Source organism: Hippocampus bargibanti, linkage group LG02 (assembly GCF_051943395.1).
Source record: "Hippocampus bargibanti isolate YZ-2025 linkage group LG02, ASM5194339v1, whole genome shotgun sequence".
Classification (NCBI taxonomy): Eukaryota; Metazoa; Chordata; class Actinopteri; order Syngnathiformes; family Syngnathidae; genus Hippocampus; species Hippocampus bargibanti.
In genome coordinates, this window is record NC_142735.1 from 27,768,619 (window position 1) to 27,780,839 (window position 12,221).

General features: G+C 43.2%; 1 protein-coding gene across 1 annotated transcript in view; it reads right to left on the reverse strand.

Moving 5' to 3' along the window:
- trpc5a (transient receptor potential cation channel, subfamily C, member 5a) overlaps positions 1-12,221 on the reverse strand; it is a 47,204-nt gene that overhangs the window by 18,552 nt on the left and 16,431 nt on the right. Inside the window, exons 2-7 of the mRNA XM_088990655.1 lie at positions 7,434-7,475; positions 7,010-7,363; positions 4,255-4,371; positions 4,109-4,171; positions 3,882-4,019; positions 969-1,175 (exon numbers count right to left, since the gene is read on the reverse strand). Coding sequence (XP_088846781.1) covers positions 969-1,175; positions 3,882-4,019; positions 4,109-4,171; positions 4,255-4,371; positions 7,010-7,363; positions 7,434-7,466 — 912 coding nt within the window. The 5' untranslated portion in view covers positions 7,467-7,475. The remainder of the gene's footprint in view (positions 1-968; positions 1,176-3,881; positions 4,020-4,108; positions 4,172-4,254; positions 4,372-7,009; positions 7,364-7,433; positions 7,476-12,221) is intronic.

Here is a 12,221-nt window from a genome sequence, read left to right on the forward strand (position 1 = left end):
CCCGAAAAATAGTTCATATGCCAAGCTTATATTCGCGTAAATTTAACATTCGTAAGGTGAAATGTTCGTTAACCTAAGTGTTCGTAAGCCGAGGTATCACTGTATAAGGCACAGCACGTTATAAGCCGCTACAGTAGGGGCAGCTGGGGTAACGTTATGCAGCCATTAGATCAGGGGTGTCAAACAAATTTTTCACCGCGGGCTACATTGTAGTTCGGGTTTCCTCTCGAGGGCTGTTATGAATTTGGGGAAGCCATTAGAATGTGTCAGCCTCTCCACATATTAGATATAGCGCACACAACAAATGAATGAATAACTACTTTTCAAATCTGAAGTAAAAAATAATGACTGTTATTGTGGTTGAGATGGGACAATTTGAAATTTTGGTTGGGACTGTAGCACTTGACATGAATGATTTTCTTTCGTGGGCCGAATAAAATGGTGTGGCGGGCCAGAGTTTGCCCCCGGGCCTTGATTTTGACCCCAGTGCATTAGACGGACGGTGCTGCGCTGAAGGGAATGTCAACAAAACAGTCAGATTTGGCCATCATTTTCATTTTTTGGATGTCAAACTCGTAAATAGAAATTGCAGAATAGTATGTGTGGAGCTCTTCAAATTTTCAGAAAAAAATGTTTTGAGACATTAAATCTAAAAACAAGCAACAAAATTCCAAATTTTCCATTTCTAATCATTGTGCCGAAAATGGCGAAATCATGAAAAAATTCCACATCGAAAAGCCATTTTAAGACATTATTGGAATGAAACGGCAAATTGTCTATCACACCATGGACCACACAGGGGTGGGGGGGAGTTCATTATGACTTTCCATTTTAGGCTCAGCGGATTATAAGGCGGTTGCTTATCTTTTGAAGAAAATGAAAGCTTTTCAGTACGCCTCATAGTCTGAAAAATACGGTATGTTGCCATGGGACCTTGGCCGAAAGGTTGCCGGAAAAGCCCATCCTACCTCTTTTTGGTGATATTTGATGGCCAGTTTGAGCTTGGCTAAGTCATGGCACTGTCGGGGGTCGAGCTCCTCGCTCTGGTCGTTGTCGCGGTGGTTCAGGATGGTCTCCAGCTCTCTGGAACTCCTGGCCTGGTCCAGGAGATCTTTGGCAAAACGTTTGCACTGTTGCGACAACTCCTCGTACTCCTGGCGGAACTCGTTCTCAACCTGCGGGGAGGGAAAAAAAGTGTACAGTATCCCAAATGTACTTTGGATTCAAACCAGGCTTGTCTTGTGGTGTGAACGGCCACAGGTGGCTCAACGGGTTCATTGCGACCGCTCTTGAATGGAAGCGAATTGTTCTGGATGTCTCATTATGTCGCCGTCAGAGATTGATGTGTAAGAAATAAATAATGTGGAGTGAAACCGGTTAATTTCCCCCAACGACAATGAGGATTCCTCACGGAACACTTAAGCGCTCTGGTAGAGCGGTCGGGAGTCATCGCTGCTCTTGACATACTTTGAGCGGTTCTCAGGGAACACCGTCGGCTTCGGATTGTTGATAGTAACCATAGAAATAGATAGGTAGTAGAAGTGGCGTAGAGACGAGGTTGATGGCAAACCCGGAAGTGACGTCACGAGTTGTAGCGTCCATCGTAACGTGGCTTGGTTTGGCATAGAAATAGGATAGTTTTGAGCGTATTTAGGTCTATCTAACGTATGGATGCTGTAAAAAGGAACAACAGTTGAGGGCCGCAATGTTTCGCTTACGGATGCTTCAACTACAAGCTGAAAAACAAAGGAATTTCGTTCTTCAAGTGAGTGAAAATGAAATTTCTATAAAAAGAAAAAAAAATAATTCGTTTTGCGATGTTTTAGCGACTAATTTTCGTCCTGCTTTCGATCTTCGACCGTGTATAAGTACGTTCTAGCTGTTCTTCATTAAAGAATTATATGTGCCATGTTCTTCAAGATTGTCACTCGTGTTGTTGCTGCAGTTGGCCATCTAGCCCTTTTCGATTTGGAACACGAGATCATAACCCGAGATGGTATTGAGAACCATACCATAGACCTCATCAGAACCATCACTAATATCTTCCTATCTGTACGTTTACACCATATCACTCGCCTACAGAATGATGACTTGATGAAGAGTTTTCTTCGATTAAAACTGAATCGCAGTGTAATTTTTGCAGGTCAATGAGGTTAGAAGTTTCAAAAAATTTCATCTCATTCAAGTCATCATATGGTTGACTAATTAATCAGCTTTCATTGTTTTACTGGCTGTGACAATTGCACACTCAATGTTGCTGTAAAAGCAGTGGAATATCTTGTTCAAATTTCTGTGGTTGTATATTAACTGAAAAATTAGTTTAACAACGCCCCCAAAAAAGGAAATTTTAAATGATGAGAGTGATGAGGACAATTTAAATTTGGCATTATTATTGAAAAATAATTATTAATATAAAAGTGTTGGACTATACACAGTGTTACCTAATCCTCTACAATTTCTGATTTAGTCCAATTCCGATCACCAATTAAGTATGATCATTCTTTATGAATGTTATTTTTTTCACGTTTGAAGATTGGTTACAATCACACTCAAAAGATAATTATACTATGTATTTGAATTTTCAATCTTAAAGAGCTGTCATTTCTATATTTCATAACATTTTTAGACTCTGAATAAATATACATCATTAGTGGTGTATTTAATTGCAATTGTATGTTTTGGATTATAAAAAAATTATAATCCAAAGCATATCTGATCTTGAAAGTTGAGGTTTTTGGACTTGTCCGACTTCACATCGCACCGAAAGACGACGTGAGAGTGAAGTAGTTGTCTTCTAAAACATATTTAGCCACAAAGTATTAGAATTTCGTCAAATACCGGAAGAAAATCGACGAAAAACGAGCAAAAATTATTCATATGGTACGGAACTGTGTCAGAGGCTACAACTCGTGACGTCAGCAGTGACGTCACGACCTGGTGACCGCGGGGCGCAATGCTATTGCCTCCTTTGGGCACTACCTATCTATTTCTATGATAGTAACCCAGTTCGAGAATCAGCCCCCCCCCCCCCCCCCCGCTTTAAGAGCCTTTCCGTTACGTTTGTTACGTTTTGAATGCATAAAGGTACCTCTGAGGGTTTAGAACTGTCCTTCAAACTGTGCTTCCGTTTGTATTGCTGTGGAAAGGACTTCACTTTAAAATATGACATAAACATTTGTGATAAATACATTCCAAAAACATGCATGGCAGGCTGATTGAACACTCAAAAATTGTCCTGAGGTGCAAGTGCGAGAGAAAATGGATGTTTGTCTTTGTGTGCCCTGTGATTGGCTAGCAACCAATTCCTGATGTCCCCCGCCTAATGCCCGAAGACGGCCGGGATAGGCTCCAGCACCCCCCACGACCTTAATTACAAATAAGCGGTACGGAAAATGGATGGATGGATATTGAAATATAGAAATAAACAAACAAACAAATCAATCAATACATAAACGTTTGTGACTTATGTCTCGGGTGTGGCGTCCAGTTGAATTGGTCATACCCATACAAATGAAATACACAAATATCCACAAAGGTACGGCTGTCGCTTCTGCCTGGTCGCCATTCGGGTAATTTTTGCCAAATGATTGCTCATTTATACAATCGTATAGCCATTCTGGTGGAAAAGAATATGTCAATAATTTGATGCCTTCGCATTCAGCGTTTGGTGTCCATGTTACAAGCAGAGAAACATGTAGTGACAGAGTCCACCATGACATTCGACAAACGCCAGTCGACAAATCTTTATGGAGTCAGAGGACGCTGCTGAAAGGTCTCATATGTTACTTTTGTAACGGTTTAGCACAGGTTCAATATTGGACTCACGTCAAAATTCCCGGTCTGAACGGAACGGACGGAACAGAAGACACATCAAAGCTGACCTTGCTGAGCTCTTTGAGTTCCCAGCCAAGTCTGAAGGCGGTCAAAATGGGATCCTCGCTAGACAGGGCGATGAGTGAGGGCGAGGCCAAAGCCTTGTAGATGTTGAGTCGAGACCGTGAGTGCCGGAGGCTATCCACCTGCGGACAAAGAAGGAGACCTTGACGGGCACGGATTTTGGTGTCCGTCATTTGGGATCGACAATCCGCCGCCGGCAAAGTTCACCCACCTCTGAACTGGAGACGCACTCCACACAGTCGCAACGAATCTGATGCGGTCTGGGAATGGTGACCTACGAGAGTTCAAGAGGAGACGACACCCCATCAATCTAAGGCGTCCAAACGCTTTTGTCCAGGGCGCTCGGGCCGCCGTTACCTTCCTCTGCACCAGCAGTTTGATGATCTCGTAGTTGTTGGTGTGAGCGGCGAGCATGATGGGCGTGATATCGGGGGTGAACTCTGAAAATTGACTGTCCATCATCAGCGAGGGCACCTGCGGAGCAACCCAGAATGTTTCAAGAGGCATATTGGACCTACCTACCTAACTACCTAAATAATTAACTAGCTAGCTAGCTAGCTGGGGGCAGAGCAGCTGAAGGCTCTGTCACCCATCGTGCTAGCTAGCTAGCTCGCTAGCTATCTAAATAAATAAATTAATTAATTAATAAAGCAATACAAATAAATACATAAATAGATGAGTACATACATTAACAAATAAATCAATACAAATAAATACATAAATCAATGAATGAATTAACAGATAATAAATAAATGGATGAATAAATAAGCAAATACAGAAAGAAAGATGCAAAAAATTATTATTATATGATAAAATTAGTATTATTTTTACTATTGACACTTCTTGTGTTTATCAACATTAGCGATATTAGCTATTTATAGCTGATATTTTGAAAATAATATGCAAATACATACGAATACACAATGAGTCTACGTGATCAAATGTTTTCCCCCTGTTGAGCAGGGTTCCCCGACCTATTTTGACCTCAGATCTACTTCGATCTAACAACCTACTGCGATCGACCGGTCCCCCTCAGCGCCCCCCCAGACTCACGCACGTACACACGCACGCTATTAACGAGCAATGGCCATAACGCCCGCTGAGACGAACGAGTCACGGGACGCACCGTTGCAACCGATTAATTATCGTAGCTCGCTTGTGCCATTTAAAAATGATTCTCCCGGCTCCACTGGGTTCACATTCTTCGCCAGTCGCTTCGGTGAATTGGAGACGAAAAGCCATTTTTGACCATGGTTACTTAGCTAGCATCCCGCCCAGCTAATAGATAAGTGTGTCGCAGGCTATGACGCCATTATTCGTTGACAGAAATATTGAAAAATAATATTTATTCTACACATTTTTAAAATATTGGAAAACATTAAGAATGTTTTCCTCGGATGGAAACCATATTTTTAAAAATATATATGTTTATAAATACAGTACAGTGATACCTTCGCTTATGAACTTAATTGGTTCTAAGACTGAGTGTGTAAGGCGAAAAGTGTGTATCCCAACAATTAATTTCCCATAGAAACCATTAAAATGAGAATAATCCATTCCCAGGTCCCCATAAAACAGAATTTTCTACTTTCTAATTTTCTAAGCCTTAAAACTACACAAAATATACCTTATTTTATGTATAATAAATGTGCTATGGTATTATAATTAAAGAAATAAACTGTACTGTATAATAAAGTCGTTTTATTTACCTTTGTGATGGTCGTTGATGGCTTGATGGAATGGAGTGGCGGTTTCATCAGCATTAAACACTTGACGAGGAACATAGCCTTCTTCTTTCACCATCTTGAGGAATGATCCCTTGGAGGTGCTGTCTCCGCGATAATTTTACCTTGTTCCTCATCAATTGTGTTCTGTTTAGTAGGGGTTGATAGCTTTTGGTCTCCCTGTCGTGAGTGTGTGTGTTTTCTCACTCTCTCTCTGTCATCTGCCTGTCTCTTTAATGTTTAAGCCCCCCCCCTTCCCTCACAGCTGCATTCTTGACCAATCACGTGGCTTTAATCGAAGACTGGGGGTGGGGAATAGAGGACAAAAGGCCACCATTTTCTTGTTAGGAGAACGGGCTCATTCGCGAAAGACACATCACTCATTGTGGCAGCTCCGTGTGTATCCCGAAAAATAGTTTGTATGCCAAGGTAAGATTTACATAAATGTAACGTCAATAAACCGAAAAGTACGTAAGCCAAGGGGTTCGTAAACCGAGGTATCACTGTATTTCCCTCTCCGACGGAAGACCATTAGGGCCAGGTTGAAATATATAAATTTTTTTGAGATGGGGTATTATTCTGAGAAAGAAAGGCGCAAATTTGCGAGTTTCAAACTCCGCACGACTGAATGACGTATCTCAAACTCTGAAAGTTTTTATACGTTTAAATCTATTTTTGCAAGTTTGAATCTAGAAAATTTGTGACTTTAAATGTAGCAAATTTGCGACATTTTTCTCTGAATAATACTCCATCTCTCCCAAAAATATATTTTAACCTGGCCCTTGTGTTCTTGCGTAACCCTCTCTCATTCTTTTGTATTTTCAAACTTTTTTTGCTCCAGGGAGCGACGAGGGCAGCACTCAAGAGAGAGAATAGAGCTCCACAGCCGCAAGTTGACGGGTCAAGTGCGTCCTGTCTGAATCACAGCGGGGATTAGAGGAGCGGGTGTGGGGGTACGCTTTTCATCTCACCAAGGGAGGGTCTCGCCTCCGTTCTGGGTACTTTTCATCTTTACCGCCGCTCGCACGGTTTCCTCCTCCTCCTCCTCCTTCCTCCTGCCCCACTTTCTTCTCGTGTCTGCATCCCGCATCGTCATCTTCACACCCTCTTCTCATCCCTTATTCGACGCCGCTCATCCTCATCTAACACCCACCCCGTTTCCCAATGCCCCCCCCCCACCCTCGCTAATCCCTTTCCCGATCTTAACTCGCACTTTTCTCCTGATGTGAGAAGGCCCTGCGGGCAACCAAAGGCGCACATGCTTGCACACGCTGCATGGTTCCCTTGACATTCAAGTCCAAAATGCGTTTCTTTTTCTTGCTCATCACATCTCCGGCAATGCAATTTTTTTTCTGCAGCTGCCAGGTGCTCGGCTCATCCTTCCACACCTGTTTCTCGCCGCTCGGCCGTCGGTGCGACAGCAGCAGCTCCACGGCGCCGACCACCTCCTTCCTGATGGCGTAGAGCAACGCATCGCCGGTGTGAATCCCGTGATCGAGAAGAAGCTCCATAATCTCCAGGTTCTCGTTCTCGATGGCGATGAGCAGCGCGCTGCGTCCCAGCGGGTCCAAGCAGTTGACGTCCATGTTGTAGTAGACCTCCGCCTCTCGCAGTGCGTGTTTGACGCCGGCATAATCGCCCTTCTCCACCGCCGTGAGGTAGGCGCGCTCCTCCGCCGAGAGTTCCACCTCGGCCCGCACGATCTGCAGCGGGATGCGGTCGCGGTACGGCGAGTACGTCGCCTGGAGGGAGGGGGAACGAGTTGAATGGACGGAATCGGGCGTTTCGCTTTGGGGCGAGGGTTTCACTCACCTTCTTGTAGTAGAGCTGAGTCATGGGATTCATTTGGTCGCCCTGGGAAGGAGATTGGATAGCGGGTTAGCGTGTTAGCGACCTCTCGTGCGCTTTACATGAATGCTCGGTGACAATAATGGCCGCCGTCAACGAGTCACCCGGCGCGCAGCCGCTAAAACGAAAGTGGCAAAACTAAAAGAGTTAAAAGTCGGAATTTTGAGTTGTCGGAATTCTCAGTTACAAGTCAGAATTCTGAGTTAAAAGTCGCAATTCTGAGTTAAAAATCGGACTTCAGAGTTAACAGTCAGAATTCTGAGTTAAATGTGTATGAGTTACTTCCGAGTTGAGTGAACGCGGGTGCGTCTGGCTGCCGCTGCTCACCCGCAGGAAAACATTTTTGTTCTTATTCTGTGACTGTAAAGTGTCCTTGAGAGTTTTGAAAGGTGCTTCTAAATTGAATGTATTATTATTATTATTATTATTATTATTATTATTATTATTATTATTATTATTATTATTATTATTATTATTATTATAAAAAAACAGACCCAACGTGTGCCAAGAAGTAAACGCCGTTTACACAGCTGTCAAAGTCAAGGCCCAGGGGCCAAATCTTGGCCCGGCACATCATTTTATTTGGCCCACGAAAGCAAACCAAGCATGTCAGGTGCCATGATGCTTGCTAAAGTCCCGACCAAAATTTCAAATTGTCACAAGTAAACCACAATAACAGTCATTATTCTTCACTACAGATTTGAATTCCTTCATCCGTTGTGCCTTCTTGATATGTGGAGAAGATGAAACATTCTAATGGTCTTCCCAAATTCATAACGTCCCTTGGTAGAAAAGCATTACTACAATGTTGCCCGCGGCAAAAAAAGTACTTTGACACCCTTGATTTACGGTAAACGTGCTAACAACATTTTAGCACTCTGCTAGCGTCTCTTCAGGCTAATCCAATACAATCTCCCGCTCCATTGATATTTCTCCAACAGATCGTACGTTTTTTCCCATCGGCTGAGCTTATGTTGAAAAAAACAACAACAAAAAAACACTCGCACGTATCCGTCGGCTCAAGAAATTCCGTCACAGATGTTGACGGATGGCGTGGAATCCAGCTAGGTGGGGGGAAAAATTAGCACGGCGCCGGACTATTTATGCTAACACAAGTATGGCAATGCGGAGTTGCACGCTGGATTTCTGATAACACATTCTTTGATCTCCTTGCACACCGTCTACACACCACCCCACCCCACCCTCCATCTTGGCGCCGTCGCTCGGGCCAATTATCCGCCTCGACTCCATCACCCGCAGCCCCCCCCATCTTTCTTTCTTGCTGCACTTCATCAAACTTTCCCTCCGCCTTTTCCACCGCTCTGTACCCCACCCCTCCCAAACCCCCCGCCAGTGAAATGTTCTCCGCTCCATTGACTTATAATGGAACGAAGAAGGTAAAGAGGCAAATGGGAGATCGTTTGCGCAGTGAATGACACCTGGGAATAGAGAGCACCGTCGCGTCTCGTCTGTACTCAAGATGAAAAAAAATGCTGTTCAAACGAGTGCCGAAATCAAAATTGACATTGGCGCGTTTCCGTTTATTTAACGCCGCCACTTAATTGCAAACAAACATCTTTTACGAGGGGGGGGGGGGATTGAATCGGGCGAATTGTAACGAATAAATAGAAAAAAAGAAGATGATGCTGCACAGATAATGCAAACCTTTTGTTGTGTAACACTCTAAATTTAGAACCGGAAGGCATTTTGGGGATGGGGTGGGGGGATGAGGCCTCCGGTGCAACCGAGGAGATCGCAAGCCCGCTGCCGTCGGCACTCCTGGGGGAGTTTCCTCTTTTCTTAAGAAGCTCTCACCCCCCACCCCCACTACTCCTTCCAAACTCGGTGACAATTGTTGTCCTTCATTTGTCCTTGGCATCTTCGTCGCAATTTAGAGTCGGAAGATCGGCCTTTCAACAAACTTGTTTTCCTCCTTTCCAACTTCCCTTCCTTACTGTGTTGCTTCTTAGCTTCCTTCCCACTTTCCTCTTTCCTTTCCTTCATTTACTGGTCTTGTATGACGCAAAAAGACCAAATTTAATTAGCTACGCTAATCCATCCTTTCTTCCTTCCTTCCCCTGTTATTTCCTCCTCTACTTCTTTGCTTCCTTCCTTTGAATTGGATGTACCTTTATTCGTCTCGCAGCAGAGACATTTCACAGCAGCAAAAGCAGCAAAGTTATGACAGGAAGAGGAAATAGATAAACAAAATACCGGAGCTGCTGGAAAGGCAGCCAGTCTCACGGCGCCATCTTGAAGTCAAAAGACTCCTTTCCTTGCATCCTTCGTCCTTTTCTTCTTCTCTTCCTATTCTCCTTCCTTGCTTCCATCATCCATTTCTTCATTCCTTCCTTCCTTCATTTGCTCCTCCCTCAATTCCTTCCTTTCTTACTTCTTTCCTTCCTTCCATCAATGGTCATAAATGATTTTGCTGCGCGACATCTGTCCTTCTTTCCCTCCATCCTTCTTTCTTTCCTTCCTTGCATCCTTCATCCTATTCTTCTTTCATTCTTTACTTCCTTTATCCATTTCCTCATTCCTTTCCTCTTTCCTCACTTCCTTCCTTTATTGCTTCATTCCTTTCTTCCCTCATTCCTTTCCGTAAAAGGAAATTTGCTGCACGGCATCTGTCCTTCTTTCCCTCCATCTATCCTTCTTTCCTTCCTTCATCCTTTCATTCCTTTCTTCCTTTTTGTCCTTCCTCCCTTCTTTCCACCCCTCCTTTTCTTCCTTGCTTTCTTCATCCTTTTCTTTCTCCCTTTCCTCCTTCCTCCCTTCTTTTTTCCTTCCTTTTCCTTCCTTCCTTCCTTCCTTCCTTCCTTCCTTCCTGACTTTCATATAGTGGTCTCTAATGACGCAAAAGTGACATTATTGAATTTGCTGCGCTACATCTGTCCTTATTTCCCTCCATCCTTTCTTCCTTTCCTCCTTCCTGCCTTCTGTCCTTCATTCCTTGCTTCCCTCCTTCCTTCCTTTGATTTAGTGGTCTCGAATGACGCAATGAGTGCTATAATTGAATTTGCTGCACTACATCAGTCTTTTTAATTGGCCTCATTCCCATGTTTGATGGTGACGCGTTATGTGGCTTTGCATACAAATGTGCCAACGTGTGCCCGTGCGTGCGTGTGCGTCAAACGCGCAAGTGCGCTTACTTACTTTGTGGGAATTTTCCCCACGTTGGACAAAGTTATGTCATAGCGCGTACCCATGTTGCCGCGCAAGTAACACCTTTACATTTGTAACAACACTCAAGACAGGCATGTGTGTGCACACACGCCTGTCTCAAGCAGCACTTAGGCATGACACAAAGAGGGAAAGTGTCGCCATGGTAACGGCAGGGACAGTTGCTGCAGGCTCCAGCCGCAGTGGGTTAAAGGTTAACGTGGCCGGGTCTGCGGCCATCGGTGCACGGGTTCGAACCCCTGGCTGATTATAAGAAGAAGTCATGTGAGGCGCTCCATCCTCGAAGCGCCATCTCATCTTTGCGAGGGGCCGTTGATGAAATTAACATGCTTCTGAAGAGAATGGCACAACTTGTTTCAATCTCTTTACTGCATTTTTTGTTTATGAATGGCATGTTGGGGTTTTACCTGCGTTCAAAAGTTACAGAACGGCCGCCCCCGGCTAATTTCCCGCTGCCCTCAAAACAGCGCAGAGCCCCACCTGTGCTGAGTGAGCGATTGATGTCCCTATGCGACGGTGATGTATTTTAACCGCAGTTGCACCATTGCGCCACTGGGGGCGTTATGTCAATATTTGTGCACCCGAAGAAGAAACAAATAAAAGTTTTTTTTCCTCCCCCCACCTCAGTTGTGGTATTGGCATCCTAATGTTTCCTCACAGATTTCACAAATTATTCTTTTTTTTATCCAAGCATTTCATGTTTCCTCAAATAAAAAAAAATCCTCGATGTCAAAGTCACATTCATGATTTAGCGGCGCTGATATGGCAGGTAAAATCAGCCACTCACGAGGAGGAAAGGTGACTCCAGAGCTGAGAAATTTACGCAACAGGCAGTTAAAATGTCATCATCCGTGTGGAACACTGGTGATAGTGACACGCCGAATGCAAGACAGGACGAGTCGGCGAGGCTACATAAATCCGTTTCCAATTAAGGGTTTAACAATGCGAAGTCAACATGAACATGACATTATTTATTTATTTTTACATCTCTTTCCATATCATCTTAAAAACACACCAGCCTGTCGCTTTGACAAGTCGTGGCTAAACAAATTCACCTGCCTTGAGCATAATGCAACAAAAGTGCCCGCAAAAGACAGGCTATGAGCTCAGCATTCCCCAATGCAAATTAAAAAAAAAAAAAAAAACAAAAGGCGCTAACACGCTAATAGTCAAATCGATTGGAAAAGTGTGTCCGTAGAATTTACCCAACTACATGCACATCATAGCTTCTGGTCAGGATGGGAATGCCTCAGCGATAAATTGAGCCAGGAAAAATAAATCAATAAACAAACAAGCAAACTAAAAACAATAGATAAATAAGATACATATATTATTTAGTAAAAATAAATAAATAAAAATGGATAAAAGTTCAAACAAAAACAAATAAATAAAAAGATAAATAAATAAACAAGGTTGTTATATAAAAGATTGTATATAAACAAACAAGTAAATAATTATATAAGTTATTTGGCAAATAAATTAATGAATACATAAATTAAATAAGTTCTTTCGTAAATAAAAAAATACATAAATAGATAAATAAAATACATATATTATTTAGTAAAATAA